Source organism: Anolis sagrei, chromosome 6 (genome assembly GCF_037176765.1).
Source record: "Anolis sagrei isolate rAnoSag1 chromosome 6, rAnoSag1.mat, whole genome shotgun sequence".
In the NCBI taxonomy this organism is placed as follows: Eukaryota; Metazoa; Chordata; class Lepidosauria; order Squamata; family Dactyloidae; genus Anolis; species Anolis sagrei.
The window spans coordinates 85,631,034-85,650,224 of NC_090026.1; the positions used below are offsets into that span (position 1 = coordinate 85,631,034).

The 19,191-nt window shown below is 37.8% G+C and overlaps 1 protein-coding gene across 6 annotated transcripts in view; it reads left to right on the top strand.

Moving 5' to 3' along the window:
* The window catches only part of THRB (thyroid hormone receptor beta), a 233,891-nt gene that overhangs the window by 158,609 nt on the left and 56,091 nt on the right, over nucleotides 1-19,191 (top strand). The window contains exon 1 of one of the 6 annotated variants that reach the window (XM_060781917.2): nucleotides 10,044-10,644. The exons of the other annotated variants lie outside the window; for them this stretch is intronic. Coding sequence (XP_060637900.1) covers nucleotides 10,197-10,644 — 448 coding nt within the window. The 5' untranslated portion in view covers nucleotides 10,044-10,196. Of the gene's footprint in view, nucleotides 1-10,043; nucleotides 10,645-19,191 lie in introns of those variants that run through there. 6 annotated transcript variants of the gene reach the window in all.

Sequence of the window (19,191 nt, forward strand, 5' to 3'; positions counted from 1 at the left end):
GTGGGTAACACAAGTTTATTTACATTCTTGTTATAGATGGAAATGCTTTTTAGCTGAGCTGGAAGCTGTCAAAGCTTTGTGTGGTTAATATTCAATACAAATATTCATGAAACAACAGCATACTTTGACTATATCATTTGTAAAATATTTAAATATTGTCTACTAATTGATATAGACATTATCATGTAAGGTACTACAGAATTAAGGTATACTACTAAGGTTAGTATCATAAACATCCTTTTTAATGTTGCTGGATAAAAAGAAGAGATACCGAGTGATACCTTGAGGCTGAATACTGAACATCTGCAGAATGTAATTTCTGAAATTACCATAGGATGTGTAATTAATTATATATAAATAATGTATATTACAAGAAGGGAATAATGTCTTGTATGCCACATTTGTAATAATTGCATATCTGGGCTTATCCCAAGTAGGAAATGTGACTAAACAACCACTGATGTATGCTTATTACAGATATTGATTCCACCTCAAAAGAAAAGTGGAACAAGTATGTTTTCAGATTAGTCTGTTACTTGCAATTGCCTGGCTTTATTGGAATTTTAGTAGGATGCTTCAGATGAGGTTTTATCTTGCAGTCACCTTGCCCCAAATATTAAATTTTGTACAGCATTCTAGTCAAAGTTATGCTTCATTTTTCCCCTTCTAGTTCCCTTCTCCTACCTCTTTTGCCACTTTTTCGTATCAGCAAATAAAAGATGGGATAACTACATTATTGGTTTTAATTAGTAGTATTTTGAGCTTTTTGTTGGAAATATCCAATTGGTAACAATCCTGTTTTCATACCACTTCTTCAATCTCTTTTTTAAAAAATGGCACAGAGAACTGACTGAAGAGGAAAAGATAGGATAGATGTACAACATTACTTAATGCAGTGTTTCCCAACCTTTCTAATGCCATGACCCCTTAATAAGTTTCTCATGTTATTCTGACCTCCAACCATAAAATTATTTTTGTAACTGTAATTTTGCTACTGTTATGAATTGTAATGTAAATATCTGATATGCAGGATGTATTTTCATTCACTGGACCGAATTTGGCACAAATATCCTATATGCTCACATTTGAATACTGGTGGGGTTGAGGGGGGTTGATTTTGTCATTTGGGAGTTGTTGTTGCTGGGATTTATAGTTCATCTACAATCAAAGAGCATTCTGAACTCCACCAATGATGGAATTAAACCAAACCTGGCACACAGAACTCTCATGACCAACATAAAATACTGGAAGGGTTTGATGGGCATTGACCTTGAGTTTGGGAGTCATAGTTCACTTACATCCAGAGATCACTGTAGACCAAACTTGGCACGAATACTCAATATACCCAAATGTGAATACTACTGGAGTTTGGGGGAAATAGACCGTGATATTTGGGAGTTGTAGTTGCTGAGATTTATAGTTCACCTACAATCAAAGAGTGTTCTGAACCCCCCAACGAGAGAATTGGGCCAAATTTCCCACAGAACTCCCATGACCAACCAAAAATACTGTGTTTTCTGATGATCTTTGGCGACCCCTATGACACTCTCTTGCGACACTCCCAGGTTTTTTTTGTTTCTTTGTTTTTTGTCGTGTCAGGAGTGACTTGAGAAACCACAAGTCGCTTCTGGTGTGAGAGAATTGGCCGTCTCCAAGGACGTTGCCCAGGGGACACCAGGATGATTTGATGTCTTTTTATCATCCTTGTGGGAGGCTTCTCTCATGTCCCCACATGAGGAGCTAGAGCTGATAGAGGGAGCTCATCCGCCTCTCCCTGGATTCGAACTGGTGACCTGTTGGTCTTCAGTCCTGACGGCAAGGGGTTTAACCCACTGCGCCACCGGGGGCTCCTCAGGTTGAGAAATGCTGATTTAATGAGTGATACTAGAAACGCTCTCTCAGGAAATATGCTCTATTGCCTCAGATTCCATTAATGGTAGAAAAATTAGGTATTTATCGAGCAAACAAATGTTGAGTGGCTGCGAGTGTGTGCAATGTGGGTAGGTTTATCATCATCATCATCATCATCACTTTATTTTTTAATTAGTCGCTCTCCACCAAAGTGCTCCGAGCGACTTACAATTTAAAATAGCTTATACACAATATAAAACATTCAATATAAAAACAATCAACATAAAAACATTCAACATAAAAACATTCAGCAGTGACTATGGCAAAATTTGATCCGATTACTTAAATGCACAACCAAACAGCCAAGTCTTGAGTGCCTTTACAAAAGGTCGCAACTCCGACATTGCTCTAATATATGGAGGCAATGAGTTCCACAGAATTGGAGCATAGATCGAAAAAGCTCTACACCTTGTAGCTTCCAAATGTTCCCCCCTAGGACCCGGTATGTATAGGAGATTTTCCTGGATGGATCAAAGTGACCACTGATGGGGAAAAGGAATGAGGTGGTCCCTAAGATATAAAGGTCCTTGGCCATTTTGAGCTCTAAATGTCAGGATCAGTATCTTGTAAGAGATCCGATGTTCTATTGGTAGCCAATGCAGTTGTTGCGGAATCGGTGTAATATGGGATCTTACAGATGATCCCGCTAGCAGCCTGGCTGCCACATTTTGGACCATCCGAATCTTCTGGGTTGTGACTTCGGAAGGCCAGCATATAAGGCATTGCAATAGTCCAACCTAGTGGTGACTGTTGCGTGGATTACCGTTGCCAATGCTTCTACCGAAAGGTAGGATGCCAATTTCCTTGCCTGGCGAAGATGAAAAAAGGTTTATTTCACCTGCATTCCTTAGGTCTTCAGTCTGTACACTGATACCCATAGCTCAGGAAAAATAATTTTACCTCTATCCTTCCCCTTCACTTTTATTGATAGTTTCAGATTGCACTTATTTTAGGTTTCTTCTGTTCAGCTAAAAGCTTTAAAACAACCACTTGAAACATCACCTTGGGTTCATATGCATGCAGAATTAGATTATTTTCCTCCACAGTACTTTTCCAGTCTCTTCCCAAAGGGAGGTGAAAAACAAACAATTGAAATGTTACAGTGGCTCCTGCAGAAATGGTAAATGGATTATTTCCTCATATTGGAGGGAGGTTGGAAAGTTAGGACCTCAATATTCTTTTCCCATCCACTGCTTGATATTGGTTTGGTTCTTTTTTCTTCTTTTATATATATTTTTCCCCGGGGGCAGACAGGATACTTGTTGCTTGGCAACCTGTAAGTGTTTCCTTTCCTGGAACTGGCAAAACAAGCAGATGGGGTTAAAATTCAATGGTCGTGCTAATAACTCCCCCAGAAGGCATTTCAGCTATCTGAGGCATTTGCTGCCTGGTTCACCCTGCGACTGCCCGCTTCATCTTTGCTGGCCTGCAGAAGGACATAAGTTGCATCTGACAGCTGGCCACATGGTGCCCTCCTCCTGGAGCAACTTAATAAGCACAGATGTCCTGCTAACCTCAATGCAGTTGGAAAGCTGTTAAGTGTTAGAGTTTGGGAGTCTAAACTGCTAGACCTGTCATCGGTTGGAATACAGCAGTGAAATCATGGCATTCATTTTCTTTCTTGGGAGATTTATATTCTGAACCTTCCTATTTTGTAGTTAAGGTATTTTAGGAAATTGCTGCTGTCCATCTTTGCTACCTGCTGCTGCCATAGTGATCCAAGTGCTCTCTCTGGAACAACAGATAAAGCATACTAAGGATGTTGTTTTTAGCTCTTTCCCAACTCAGGAAAACAGGCTGCTACTGCCTCCATTTATGTGTATATGCACACAAGTAGAGACATTTAAAGGTAAATTGTTCCATCTTTGTCATTGTGGGAAGCCTGTCTTCCTTTTAAAGATTAATGCAAACAATCACATTGATTTTCTGTTAAAACTAACACTATGTTAACTTGATTTTTGATCCTGAGTTAGAAATGTCATTTCCTAATTGCTTCTATCATAAAAACATGGGGAAAGTTTATTAAACTGCAAAAACTTTGTTTTTGTGGGACATCCTGCAGCACATTTTGCTATAGTTTTTCCATGAATACCTCCTAGAGGCTCAATCAATTCAACATAGATTGTTCCAGCCACAAAAATGAAGCTTTTGAAGTGCAACAACTACTTTCAAAGTAAGATACCGCAGAATTAAACAGGAGTAAGACTTTCAAACCAGGAACAGATAATTTTTCAAAATTTGTTACATAGTGTAATCACTGCTCAGTATTCCCTTGCAAGTAGGGGAAACAAGGAGCAGAATAAAAAAGCAAGGAAAATCCACATAATTCTTTATTTCACCTGGCAACCCCACATGTGATGGAGCTGTGGTGGTGCAACAGAGTAAACTCTTGTGCCAGCTGAACTGCCAACCTGAAGGTCAGAGGTTCAAATCCTCATGATGGGGTGAGCTCCTGTCTGTCAGCTCCAGCTTATGCAGGGACATAAGAAAAGCCTCCCACAGAATGGTAATACACCCAGGCAATGTCCTGACAGGTGGCCAATTCTCTCACACCAGAAGTGACTTGCAGTTTCTCAAGTCACTTCTAACATGATAAAAATCCCCACATGTGAAAATATATTTCATTACATCTTCATTGGAGCTAGCAAGGAGACCATCTACAATACAGAACTATAACAGTTTGATAGCACACCAATTGCCTTGGCTCCATCCTCTGGAATTGCTGAAATTCCCTCAACAAACATGGAAGGGACAGGAGCCTTCTCCATTTTTCAATCTACCAACCCTATCTTCTGTATATGACCAATGCACATCTGTGAGATAGGACCTCCCCTTATAAGCTCAAGAAAATATGTAACTTCTCTTTTCCATTACATATGCCAGCACAGATGAAACCTAAGGGAGTTTAAGGAAAAGGCAAATCTATTAATAGAGTAGTTGAGCATCAAATGAAGACATTTGAATGGGAACTATATTTTATATGTAAGCTTGTAGACATTGTATTTTGCACATCTGGATAAATTGAGGAGAAGACAGGAAAACAACAGCTGTGATGAATCCTTTGACAATCCAATAATCGTGGGCAAATTTTAACACATCAAAGATTATGTCTGTGCAAGAGAAAATTCTCATCAGTTGTGGTAGGCAACCTGACTTTTCAGGATTTGATTCTTCCCTTATTTGATTAAAATGTTCTCCTGGGAAACCCTAGGTCCTTCAATGCAACTCTGTGATCAACATTTAGCAGACGTTTACTATAAAGTCATGCTGGATGACTAGGGATTTCTAGAGAATTGTGCTCTCAAGTAAAAAAAAAGTTGTTGTTGTTTTTTTAAAAAATAGCTATTTTTTCCATTTTTATGGAAGTCCTGTGCCCATAACCCCAGTGAATGTGGAGGGCTGACTGTATTCACAGGTCCTTTGTGGGTAGTATCTTCCTTTTTAACTAAAATTATTTCCATTACCAATGCAAACTGGAATGAAGCAGAGAGGATAGTATCTGCATTGAAACTGGCTTGGCCAGTAGTTTTACTGGTTACAACAATGTGAGTATTTTTAGCCATCCAGAGATTGCTGGCCTTCAAGTTCAGAAATCTTAGCTAGCATAGCCAGTGGGGAAGAATGCTGGCAGTTGCTTTCCAGAAAACATTTACAAACATAGTTGTCCACCCCTGGTCTATAACTTTTTCGATGTGGCATAAGGTTTATTCCTATTTTGATGTGGCATAAGGGGCTGTACCATGTGGCAATTTCCCATTCAGCCTTGGATAGCACTATGTGGCCTGGTCTTTTTTCCAGCATATCACATGATTGTGAAGGATTGTAATAAATTATGGCATTCAAATTATATATGTGTGTGTGTGTATAGAATATAGTTTCCATTCAAATATCTTCATTTGCTAATCATCTTCTGAATTGTGAAAATACATTCAGGAAGAAACATAATATATCTGTCAGCTACATAAATGGGTTACTCTGGAGATCAAACATTTCATCTCCTTATAATGTGATTAACTTTCATGTATTATAGAAAAGAGTACAAAAACAAGCAATGCAAAACCTTATTAGAAATACTCATAGACAATACAATTGTGTGTGTGTATGTGTGTGTGTGTGTTATAGTTGGACTGGTTGGATCCATTGGAGGGATTAGAGGCAAAGATGAAGTACTTTGGCCACATCATGAGAAGACAGGAAAGCTTAGAGAAGATAATGATGCTGGGGGAAATGGAAGGAAAAAAGAAGAGGGGCCGACCAAGGGCAAGATGGATGGATGGGATCCTTGAAGTGACTGGCTTGACTGTGAAGGAGCTGGGGGTGGTGACGGCCAAGAGGAAGCTCTGGCGTGGTCTGGTCCATGAGATCACGAAGAGTCGGAAGTGATTGAATGAATAAACAACAACAACGTGTTATAGTTAGTAAACCTGATGTTTTTGAAGAGCCTTGGTTAGCAGTGGTTTAGTACATCAAACAATTATAATCTGACAGTAGCAAGAGTAAACACCCAAAGCTCTTGGAACTATTGGATTCAGTCTTGTCACTATTTACCTGGGAATAAACCTGATTGTATTTAATAGGAATTATCTCTGTATAGACATAAGGGTCTAAATATCCCAAAGGCACCAAAATCCATCTTATCTTGAAAACTAAGCAGGGGCAGCTCTGGTTATTACTTGAATAGGAGATCTCCAAAGAAATGTCAGATGCAGAAGGCTATATTTCAAAGGAAAAAAAAACTGGCAAAACCACTTCTGGGGATTCTTTGGCTAAGAAAATCCTATGAAATTAATGGGATTGCAATAAATCGATCAGCAACTTCAAATTGCATATGCTGGCAGTTATATATAGTGTTCTATTATAAGAGAAAAAACAAATCTTTAAATGTAAAATATACCCAACTTTTACTTAGGGATTGAAGATATTGAAAGAGGGAGTTGAAAGAAAGCTCTTTTAGAATTTTAGGTGAAATACTTTCCCCTTATGAATAGTACATATTTTTGCTCTTTTTCCTTTCTAATGTATCAGATCATGATAGCGCACTCATGTTTGTTTTAACATTATCATATGTTTCAGATAGACAGATAGATAGTAGACATGTTTGCAGTTTGCTGAGGTTCCTAGAATTTTGTCCAAAAAAACCTGATGCCCTTCTCTGAAACCTGAAACCAAAAAAACCTGAAACCAAAAAAACCTGATGCACTTCTCTGATCTTTGTATACAGTGTTCCCTCAGTACTTGTATTTTATTTTATTTTTTAAAAACGTGAAAATGCAAGTCCATGGGAAGCAAACCGCGAAGTACCGAGGGAACATTGTATTTGCTTTCAGGGTTCATGAGCTACCAGCTGAGAATTTTACTTCACCAAATTACAAATCCCAAGAATCCAAAGTTAAATAATTTCAGAGAGTTAAAATGGTACCAAACTGTATGTATATCTCTCCTGCATTCTTAGTTACATACCTGTTTTTAAGAAATTGTCAGATCTTGGGCTTCCTATGATTCATATGCGATAACTTTTTGCTAATGGTCTACTAATGCTTATCCCCCATATGCACATGCATTAACCCCAGGATAGCTCTGCCCACTCCTCTTTCCTCCTCCTCCTCTCTCTCTCCCTCTCCTCTTTCCCACGCCCTTCCCCCCCCCTCCCCTTGCTTGAGCCACCCTTCTCCCTCCCTCCCTACTTCCCCACTGCCATGGGGCTCTCACCTGGTTGCCCAAGAAAGAGTGACTGGGAAGAAGCCCTGGCGGAAGCTGCCTTGGCAGCCCTCTCCAGCCCCAGAGGAAGAAGCCCCGGGAAGTGACTGGGAAGAAGTCCTGGTGGAAACTGCCTTGGTGGCCCTCTCCAGCCCCGGAGAAAGAAGCCCCGGCAGAAGTGGAATTTATAGATCTTTGTATACAGTGTTCCCTCGGTACTTGTATTTTATTTTATTTTTCAAAAACGTGAAACAGCAAGTCCATGGGAAGCAAACCGCGAAGTACCAAGGGAACATTGTATTTGCTTTCAGGGTTCAAGAATCTGCATCACTCTGCCATCACCTCCCCAATATTACACTCATACTTTCTGGTGATATGATCTGTTACAGATCTTCAATCCATGGTCAGATTCCTTGATTAAATTACCCTTTGAGCTTGGAAAGTTACCTGTTTTTCAAATAAAAGTATCAGTTCACACATCTACTCCCATGCCTCAAAAGCATGTGGAGTTCTATGGTACATCTTTTATGTTGCAAACACAATGTAAATATATGTAGGGAAAGGCTAAAGATCAAAAAGAGTTGCATTTTACAGTATCTCATTTTACATACATGGTTGCTAATATATGCATGAATACATTTGTAAGAAACGTTGCTGTGTGCCTTCAACTGATAAGTGCCATTTGAGGACACTGTGAGCCAAGGCACTACCATACAAAGGTTCATCCAAGTGGATCCTTATCAGGTGTTTTCTTAATGTACTACTGACAAAGTCAGATTGAAATGAACTTGCAACTTGATTTTTCTTCAGTTTTGTTCACTGCTCCAAAGTGGTTCTTTTGATGACAACTGAGAATATCCAAAGTCAACATTGCTCATCTTAATTTTTGAATATCAGCTTCATTGAAATTTATGAAACCTGGATCTGAGATGAAACTGATGCATTTTCACTAACCAGTCATATATTTCTGGGTTAGAGTAAGGTGTATTGGTTGGTCTTACTCATATCCTTTTGCACATATGCAAAAGAATCCATTCTGATTTCACTGAAGTATGACTAGGTTGATATTTGTTCAAATAATATGCATAGTTTATTCAAGTTGGTTTCATGCAAATCTCATGTGATATTTCAATGGCATTTTAGAAAAACACCAACCATGACTAATAAAACCATCTGTATCAGATTTTCCTGACTGGAAACTGTCAGAAATATTTCATTTGGGAAACTGAATTTGTATCTACACTGAAAGTTAAGTGTTCATAATTAATTAATTATTGAATACTTTTGAATGTAAACTTGAAACTTTTAAGTTGCACTTGCACCGAAAGCTAGATTTTATAATTAACTATCAAATATTGTGGTATGTAAACTTAAAAGTTTTGAATTGCAATTCTACTGAAAGATATATAACTTTCAGCATAGTTGAAAGTATATATATATAGAAAGTGTGTATATACTTCCAGCATAGTTTCAAATTAACTGTCAAATAGTTTTATAAACTTTAAACTGTTGAGTTGCATCTACATTGAAGCTAAGATGTTTATAGTTAATTAATGAGTATTTTGTATGTAAACTTGAACCTGTTTTAGTTGTATTTACACTGAAATTATCAAATATTTTGTATATAAACCTGAAATAATTACATTATGTAACAAAATTTGAAAATTTGAAAGTATTGTTTCCTGTTTAATCATGTGGTACGTACCTTGAAAGTAGTTGTTATACTTCAGAAACTTCGTTTTTGTGGCTGTCACAAACTATGGTGAATTGGGTTAGGCTGCATGAGATATTCATTGAAAAACTGTAGCAAAATGTGAAGTAGGATGTCCTGCAAAAACAAAGTTTTTCACTTTCATAAACTTTTTTAATGCCATTTCCTAATGATAGACCCAATTAGGAAATGACATTTATAATCCAGGAATGAAAATCTTGTTACCTTAGTTTTATTTAATGTTTTCACTGAAATTAGATATTTATCAATTACCTGTTGGATATTTTGTACATAAACTTGAAATAGCAGCATGTATATAATGCATGCATATATTGTTGCCATGTTTTCATCCTTTTCACCCCCTATCAAAATATAAGTGGATACAACCATGTAAAAACTGTGTGATGACATTGCTACTGTCTGCTACGTGCATGAGGCCAGCGGGGTTAAAACTCCTAAGGTAGGAGTGGCACCTGATTCTACCCCGAGGCCACAAAGCTAAGCAGAGAGCGGCAATAGTAGAAAGACCGGAACTGCTAAGCATGCCCACATAAGAATGTTAGCATTAGGTAACCGAGTGTCCCTCAGGTCAGCCTACAATAAGAGCAAAGTCAAACAAGGCTGAATCCTTGATGTTTTGTGTTTTAAGCATCTGAAAATTGTTCATGACCAGCTTCGACCCAGAAGACCTCAAATGATCATATGAGCAAGGCAATAAATTGGTGGTAACATGCCCAGGCCCCATGTTCTATGCGTAGCTCTGGTGAAAGCTGCATCTAGTTGCTCTACCTGTGTACATTAGTCCTAACTAACTGCCTTTGCTGGATTTAATAGAAGGGAAACTGGTATATTTCACGACACTGCATGGAAGCTGACCATGGTGGCTGAAAGTACATGGCTGAAAACCTCCACATCGTACCGGTGCTCTCAGGTGGCGATGCATGTGAATTCCACCCGGCCGAGAGAAATGGGGAAACACTTACTTTCCAGAACTCCACAGCTAAGCAAGATCTTGGCAATGCCAACAGCTTATCAACAAGTATTTGTCAAGTCTCCAGAACGTGGCCTTCCATCCTGGGATGGGCTGATGCACTTTCCTGACAGGAAATATAAGTGGAATATCATAGATATAGCAGAGAACCATTTGTGTAAGAAAAGGTACTGTGAAAATAACAATATGCTGAGGACTGGACACCAGGCTACACAATTTCTACATGCTTCAACAGCATGGACTAACTCAGTTTTCCTGCCAGGCCATACAGATCTGACCATTCAAAGCATTTCAAATGCCGAAGAGTACCAAATCCAAGAAACAAAATGTAAAGGTAATTAGAATGGCTATACAAAGACCAGCAAACCGTTATAACAAGTTCAATGTGTATGTAATTTAGTCAAGCCATAAATAGAAAAATGTGTGATATTAATAGTAACTACTGTCATTGTTAATATTCTTTTAAAACAATCATTTACTTAATTTTATTGTACCATTTGTTGCATTGTTTGGAGGGATTGTGTTGTCAGTTGTGCTTATTTTGGTGGTAATGTACTTTTCCATTAAGAAACAAAAACGCTAAGCTGAAAGACACTGAAAAGCGCTTATGCAAAAGCACTAAATGGGATCATATCACTTACTGGCATCATCAATATCCAATTTAATTAGTTCTTTTTTCCCCCTGTTGGATTTATGCTAATATTGATTCATTTATTGTTTGGGCTTTAATATACTGAATAATAATAGTAAGTGAGATGACAAGAGTATTAAGTGTTCTGTTCCTGTTTGTCCGGGTAAATGCAATTCAGCCTCAAAGCAGATGTAATTATCTTCTTTGGAAAGCAGAAGTGTTTTTAAAATTGATATCGCTGTTTTATTTTGGTTAGAATTTGTTATCCATTAATGTTCTTGCCTTTAAAAAAGTCTTTGAGCATCCTGCTGTGAGAGGTGGGGCCAGAAGTTGTTTTCTTCTTCTTAAATCCTTGCGTCACATTGGGAGGAAAGATTATCATGTCACAAAGGCTATCACCTCATGAAAAAGTTAAACTGGTCTAAGTACCTGATTTCTTCAGATTTGGTAGCCCTTTACCTCAGAAGTCCTCCCTGCTGACAGATGTCAGGTGTTGATCGCTTTAACATCTTAGCACGGACTGTCTGAAGGTTCCAGACAATTCCACCCATTTATTTAGGTTACAATTATCCATCCTGTTTCATTGCTAAATGTATGAAAACATCTCCCCTCTCAATGATGAAGGGATGAATAAAAGAGTTGCCAAGTTATAAGCACTCTAATCAGCTAATACCTTGGTTAGAAACATGTGGACCTAATAAATATGGTGGCCTTAGGTGAGGAGCCTTGCTTAGCATAACTGGTTGGAGCTGGCTTTTGGAAAATGCATTAAAACTAACTTGGAAAGCAGTCAATGTGCTTATTTTCTCACATGTCTTCCTGTTTTCTTCTATAATAAGTTTATATTCAGTGTAACCTGCAATGAAAAACCAGGAATGCCACTTCTGAGAATTGGAGCATTCATGAATGTTCAAAAAATATCACGGTGTGTTGTCTTGAGTAATGATCAACATCTTGTTTTTAAGCATATTGGTAGCTTTGTGTCTAGTTTATTTCAATGGAACCTCTATGTATGCTTTATTTTATAGCAGTAATATAAAATTGTTCTTCATCTCCATCAGTATAACGTGACTGGTGGATATTCTTCTGAATAATATTGAATAAATAACTTCTATTAGCTTATTAATAGAGGGTGTTACTGCCTTTCAAAAGGTATGCTATTGAGAGAATGGTTGGACATTCAACATCTTCTGTTATAGTAGTAGGAACTGCATTTAATGTGGTTCAGTCTTGTAGAGAATAGTCCTTTTACACATACTCCCAAATACCATTCAAAGTAGTAACTTTTTCAAGCTCTGGTAGAGAACCATAAAAGACTTGAGAGCTCAAGATTTAGATTATCCTAATGAGGTTTTGTAGTGAAAATTGATTTGTACATATTTTTTACTTTATTTAGAGTTTTTCTAACCCATTGTTTAGCCACAAAGGCTCGCAGAGTGGCTTACAAAACATATGACCTGCATTGCATCAAGATAGTTTTACTGATGTAGTCTAAACTATTGTCATATCATTTGCTTGGAGGTAATTGATTGGGATAACATCTGGAGTTATACTTCTTAAATACTGCAATTTGAGTCTGTTTTCCTGGAATATTTTATGACACTCAACATCACTTCACTCCATATTTTGTTTTATGCAAAATATAAAATGCCATGCAAGTACTCTTTTTTTCTCCTGGGGGAACATGGTATTAGGAATCTGATAAAAGTGGACGAATATAAGTGGAGGAAAAGAAATGCTTTTGTCATCGTCTCTGCAGTACATTTTGCATGCTTTGAAAACAATGTTTACTTCTGAACTGGACCAAATAAATGTAAAGTAATTTTCACTTGAAACAAGGTTATGAAACTCTAAGATACAGAAAAGTTTGTTCAGAAATATGCAAGAAATGTGCCTTTTGAATATTGGCACTGTTTGTGCTTGCAGAACTTAGGGGGTCAAAAAGAGTTGGTTCACAATCAGTTGGCTTCCATTGTGTGTCTCACACACAACCCTAAACTCAAAATGTTTTGTGGTGAATACACTAAGCTATTGTCCAAGACTGTTTAAATGTTTAATATATATTATTTCAATTAGCGTCTGTTTTTGCAGCTGGAACTCAAATGTGTACCCAAAAATCAGGGAAAATGTTTTCCCTGAAGCCATTCAGTTTTGGATGGCTTTCTTAGTTTCTGTGCCTTAAGAAAGGCCAAGTGGACGATGTGCACCAATATCTGTGGACCATTGGCTCCAGTTATTTTAATTTGGTGGTACAGTTTATTAGCTTGCAATGTGTAAACAGCTTCCAGAAGCTCATTTATTTAAATCTTTGCATGCTTCAGTGATATTGTAGAATACCGCAAACTTTGGTCAGAATAAACATATGGTGCATGTTATGCTGTTGATATTTAAACAGAAGATAAAAATGAATCGGAATGATTTAAGTTCAAGATGCACTTTAATTTTCTGAAAGGAAATGAGCATCTGTGAATTATTGATGTTCTTGGGTTATGTTTTTAAAGCTTTAAATGCGGCGCAGAGCATGGAGTATCATCATCCAAACAGCATAAACAACAAATAAAAATCAGCATACAGTGTGCCAAGGGGTTGGTAGCACTATGTTGTATCTAAATATTAAATTAGACACATTAGCTGTAATTTTAAAAACTAAGGCATTTTAACATGGAATGTAGATTCACAAGGATACATTTATATTCCATATATTTCCCGTGGTTTTTTTGTGTGTGTGTGCATTGACACTGCTTACTTCAGTCCAGTCATAACCATGAGCCTGAACAAGACTTGGGGTGCATCTACATTGTAGAATTAATGAAATTTGATACTAGTTTAGGGTATCAAATTTGGGTATGGTTCAATGCTATGTAATAATGGGAGTTGTAGTTTCATAATGTGTGTGACCCCCCTCCTCCTTTGTTAGCTTGCAATGTGCAAAAATCTGCAATACTTGGCAGGGAATACTTATGCCTTACCAAACGACAACATATGTTCCCAGACTTTGTGTAGATATATGAAACTGCAGATAATAGCAAGCTCTATTATTGGGACAAATGATGGGGCACCAACAAGAGAGTGCAGCTCATAAAGCAGACCCCAAGTAAACAAGTAAAACTGTGAATAAGCAAAACTGTGTTTGACAGTTCTTCAGATATGGGGAGGGACTATACTGCACTATGATTTACCCTAACCATGGCTACCTAAAACAAATATGGAATCATGTTTTTCAGATTCTAGTTTTACTACCTTGGTTTGTTTAATCAAATTTTAAAATTAAGCATAATTTCCAGAGTTTAGAAATAACGTAACTTCTGCTTATTGATATGGAAAAAACTTTTTAATTTGTGTGTGTGTGTGTGTGTAGGGAAAAACAGATGAATCTGAGGCACATAGAGTTCCATGTTTGTAACAGCAAATAATGGTTGTTACATTTGAAGCAGTAAAACTGGCCTAAGACATGTTCATACTGGAGTAAGAAGAGCAAATTTTTCTTCTTACCCATTCAATGCAAGGTTAATCATAGCAAAAGCCAGACAACTTATTTTAGTGTGTCATGAGGCAGGACATCCTGCAGTCTTCTCTTTTATCCCTGGCATGGAAAATACAATATTAACAAATTAAGTGACTAGCAATTTGATGTCATTTCATGACACCCTAAGGACCTCAACATATTGAGGTCCAAATCCATGGGGCAGCATGGTGAACCCATGAGTCAGCAGAAGGAAACCATTGCCCCATGCTCCGCATAACCCGTTACACCTCTTACTCCATCCCATGGGGGGAAACGCCACCACTCTACTTCTGCCCGTTCTTCCCTATGGAACACAGAATGCTTCCTGCGTTTCCAGGGAAGCGTCCTAGGATGCTACCAGGATGCTTCCTCTGTTGAGGCCCGCCGGAAGTTGCCTTACGTCATGTGATGGTGTCCAATGGGCTCTGAGAAAGAAACATCCTGGCAGCATGCTAGGACACTCATTTCCCTCTGTGTGATGAGGTCATAAGTTTGAGGTGGGTGTTTCACTTTACCCAATGGTAGTGTTGGCCCTGTGATGGTGGCTACTTTAATATTCCATTTTCATCTCCTTCTGAGTGGCATGCTCTTAATGTTGTATCAAGCATACTGTTGTTTAAACAAATGTACAGGATTGCTACTTCTGTTATTTCCCCCTCTTCCTGACATTGTGCCTGGACACCCACATTGAAGCTAGGCAACAAAGGCACAGGTGTTGTTAGGCCTTGAAAAAGCATTTTCCCCTGGCTGGAACTGAGAGTTGGTTCCAGAAACCTCTGTGGAAAACAACATGCATCCATTCTTCCAGGAAACCCAGAGAAGTACCAGCCACCATTTTCACCACCTCTTTACCCAGCCCAGGGTAAGTTTCTACTCCTAAGATAATAGAGAAGGCAGCAGCATCTGACAGAATGGAGGCAGGCAAAATTTTGGGAAAGAAGTTATGCTCACCTTGATCTTCTCAAACACTGACTTTCACCAGAGCTTAGAAAATACAATTGTTAGTGCTAGCTAGAGTAGGCCCATTGGATTAAAGGGAACTTAGTTTGCATATACAAAAGCTGATAGGTGCATTTGAACATTCTTTGCTATGGTAAATATAACCAAATTTATGGTTTAGTTCTGTATATTCACTTTTGTATGCTATAGTAATGAGGACTTTTATACATTCATACAAAAAAGGAGAACATACAAAAGATGTGTGTGTGTTTCCGTAGCCTATCAATAAAAAACAATAAATACAGTGTGTGTGTGTGCACGCACATGCCTGTCACCTGTTGGCCCATGATGACCTTATGTATTGCATAGAATTTTCTTAAGTAAGGAATAACCAGAGTTGGTTTTTCCAGTTCCATCATCTGAAATACAGTCTACAGTACCTGGTATACTTTGGTAGTCTCCCATTTTAGTACTAACCAAGCCTGGCAATGTTTTACTTCTAAGATTATATAGGATCTGATGCTTTAATAATGTGTCGTCCACATTACCGGGAACTGTCACCTGTTGGCCCATGATGACCCTATGTATTGCATAGAATTTTCTTAAGTAAGGAATAACCAGAGTTGGTTTTTCCAGTTCCATCATCTGAAATACAGTCTACAGTACCTGGTATACTTTGGTAGTCTCCCATTTTAGTACTAACCAAGCCTGGCAATGTTTTACTTCCAAGATTATATAGGATCTGATGCTTTAATAATGTGTCGTCCACATTACCGGGAACTACCTTGTCTTTCTATCTTACTTTCTCTTTCTATTTTCCTTTTCTTGACCTTGTATTTTATTATCTCACTATTTTTCTTTATCTATTTCTTGGTACCTCTCTCTTCTCTCTCTCTCTCTCTCTCTCTTTTCATTTTTGTTTTTCTTTTTTCTTCTTTTCTCTGCTTTGTACTTTTCTTTTCTTTCCTGGTTTTAATTGTATATCGAAAACTTCAATAAATATTATTGAAACAAAAATAATGTGTTGTCCACCTGTTCCATAAATATCATATTATTAAAATTTGTTTTCCCATGATCAATTAGCTCCAAATATTTTTAAAAAGCAAAAAAGTATTTGCCTGCTTCTCAAAAGATACCATAGGTAGGTTAGTAGGCAAAAGATCCTCGATCACTTGAAACAGTTCTACTAGTCACCTCTTTGTAGATGCAATGGTGTCAGATTTTTTTTTTGTTTTGCTGCATGCATTCCCTTTATATAGGCCAGGCATGGGGAACCTTCGGCTCTCCAGGTGTGGTGGACTTCAACTCCCACAATTCCTTGAGGCCAAGGTAAGCCTTTGGGGTGAATGCCGAGCCTCAAGGAATTGTGGGAGTTGAAGTCCACCACACCTGGAGAGCCGAAGGTTCCTGACCCCTGATATAGGCTGTAACTGTGTTCAATTATACTCACTCTAAATTTTCTAGCAATGTTTCTATAATTGACAGACCACTTGCTTTTTTTGCTTCTAGTTCTTTGGAATCCGAGAAGGCAAGTTTGGCTCCACTTCAGGGGTGTTCAGGAGTGATTTCCCCATTCCAAAAGGGCAAGCAGCACTTCCATAGCGTCACTTGCTGAGTCAACAGGAACATCCCCAAGAGCCATCAGAAATCCATCTTTGGGCAAACCATTTTAATCAGTTCCCAGCACTAGCAAAGATACCACTTATGATTGCCCTGGCAGACATGAAGCCCTGAGCAGCAACCATGCTTGTTGAACTCCCCCAGAACAGCGAGACAAAGGGGGACAGTGACATCAGCCTCAAAAACCACCTTGCCTAATTCAGGAAGGGAATTGAGCAGTAAGATATATGGTACACCAAGAGAATCCCTAATTGGTCTGACCATCAATTAGACACTTGAACCGGGAAGACTGTAAAATAAGGACAGGGAGATGGCATCATTATCAATCCCTGTGATTCTACCTCCTTGCTTCCCAGGTTCCCTTCTATTGCATTGTGAATCCCAGTAGGAAAAATTGAAAGAAATTAATTTGCCCCACATCCAACTCAGGATGTATAAGTAGAAGACAGCATACTTATACCAGTACAAGTCCTGAATGGCAATTCTTTTACCATTTTTAGCCCAGAGGTTCTGTTGCCAAGTCTATACAGGCTATTTGAGCTTGAGAATAGTTGTGGTATGTTGTAGGATGAGTCAGATCCTTTAAGCTTCATGTTTTCAAAGGCCAATTTATATCCAGAATTTCACAGAAAGTCTAATATTTATGATGAGATAAACTAAGTTAAGAACATAACTTCAGTCTGACAAACTGGATAAAATGTTCCTTGGTTCACAGATTGGGTGATAAAATGCAAGACAGGAGTTCTGTTCTTCTTTCAGTTTGAAACTGATTTGATGTATATGTTATACCATATGGTATAATGATATATTTTGTACCATATGTTAGCATGGTATGAATTGACATAGGGACATAATTGGAAATAGCACAATGATATGCCGCCCACTCTTTGACATTGCACGAAGCAGAAGTTAAATAGCCTATATGTAAATATAAGAAAGTGGAAGTAGATATTCTGATATGTAATTCATTTGTTTTTGCCAGATGGGGTACTTCCTCAAGTGATTTGTCTGTCAGTCGAGGCTGGAGGTTCAAAAGTCAATGGGCCAGTGAATCTGCTCCAGGGTTTAGTCCAAACATTAAAAGAGTCATCCAATCAACTACAAAAATCTATTGACATTAATGGAGGGAGAAATAAATCTACCAGTTCTAAAGCACAGTGGATATATTTTTGCCCCTTCTGCTTGTGTGCTGGAATGGAATAGAAATATTCCTTTGCAATATCTGTGTTGGTGAACCTTTCACTTTGCATTGTAGGGACTTGTTTGGAGGCATAAGAGCCAATGCACCACCAGTCCATCTCCTCCCTTCTGGTCCAGCAAAACGTTCATAAAATCCTACCTGTCATAGGATGATTGTGTGTAAAAAAAAAATTCAGGTCTACTTCCAAATCTATCTAAATGGTCAATTTTGGTAGAATTTTTTCAGATAAGTTATCTTTTAGAAACCATATTAATCTTAACAGCAACAGCAGAGGAAATGAACTTCATATTCATAGTGTGAAGTATTTACGTATTTCACGTGAACAATCTTCAGCTCATTTTAAAACAAGAGTTCTGAATAAATATTGTCCTATCAAGGATCTTTTCTCATTCCAGTTCCAACCCACTTTTTTGTCATTTGGCTTAGCCCTTTCCGAAACAAAATTATAAGATTGTTGATTGCCTAACTAGAATTAATGATTTATTAAGGGTTTTGAGGAAAGAACCCTATGAAAATTAGAGCACCACAGAACATAAATCAATGTAGAGAGATATATGTTAACAGATTCTACTCCATATTGTAGCTATTGATTTCCCTTCAAGAAGCTGTGTATTTATGCTAGTTGCCCTCGTATAGCTAAGAACGAAATCAATTGTTCTTTTTAAAACCAATACAAAATTAAATTAGTATGCATGTAGACATGTTCTGTGAGAACAATGAATGGGGAAAAAAATCTTTAATTATTAAGGAAAACTTAATTGAGGAGGTTGGGGAAAAGTTTTTTGCCTAAATACATGTAACCTTTATATTTTTGCTGTTTTTTTATTTTAAAAAAAAACCTTTATTATATTTTAACAGCCAAACTGTTTTGAGATTTTTTTCTGTCTCTTTTTCTGTTCATTTGAGCTCCTTGTTTTGATTGTTTCATATTTTATAATTCAGTAAATCTGTTGACAACAAATCTGTTCTGTAGGTTGAACTCAGA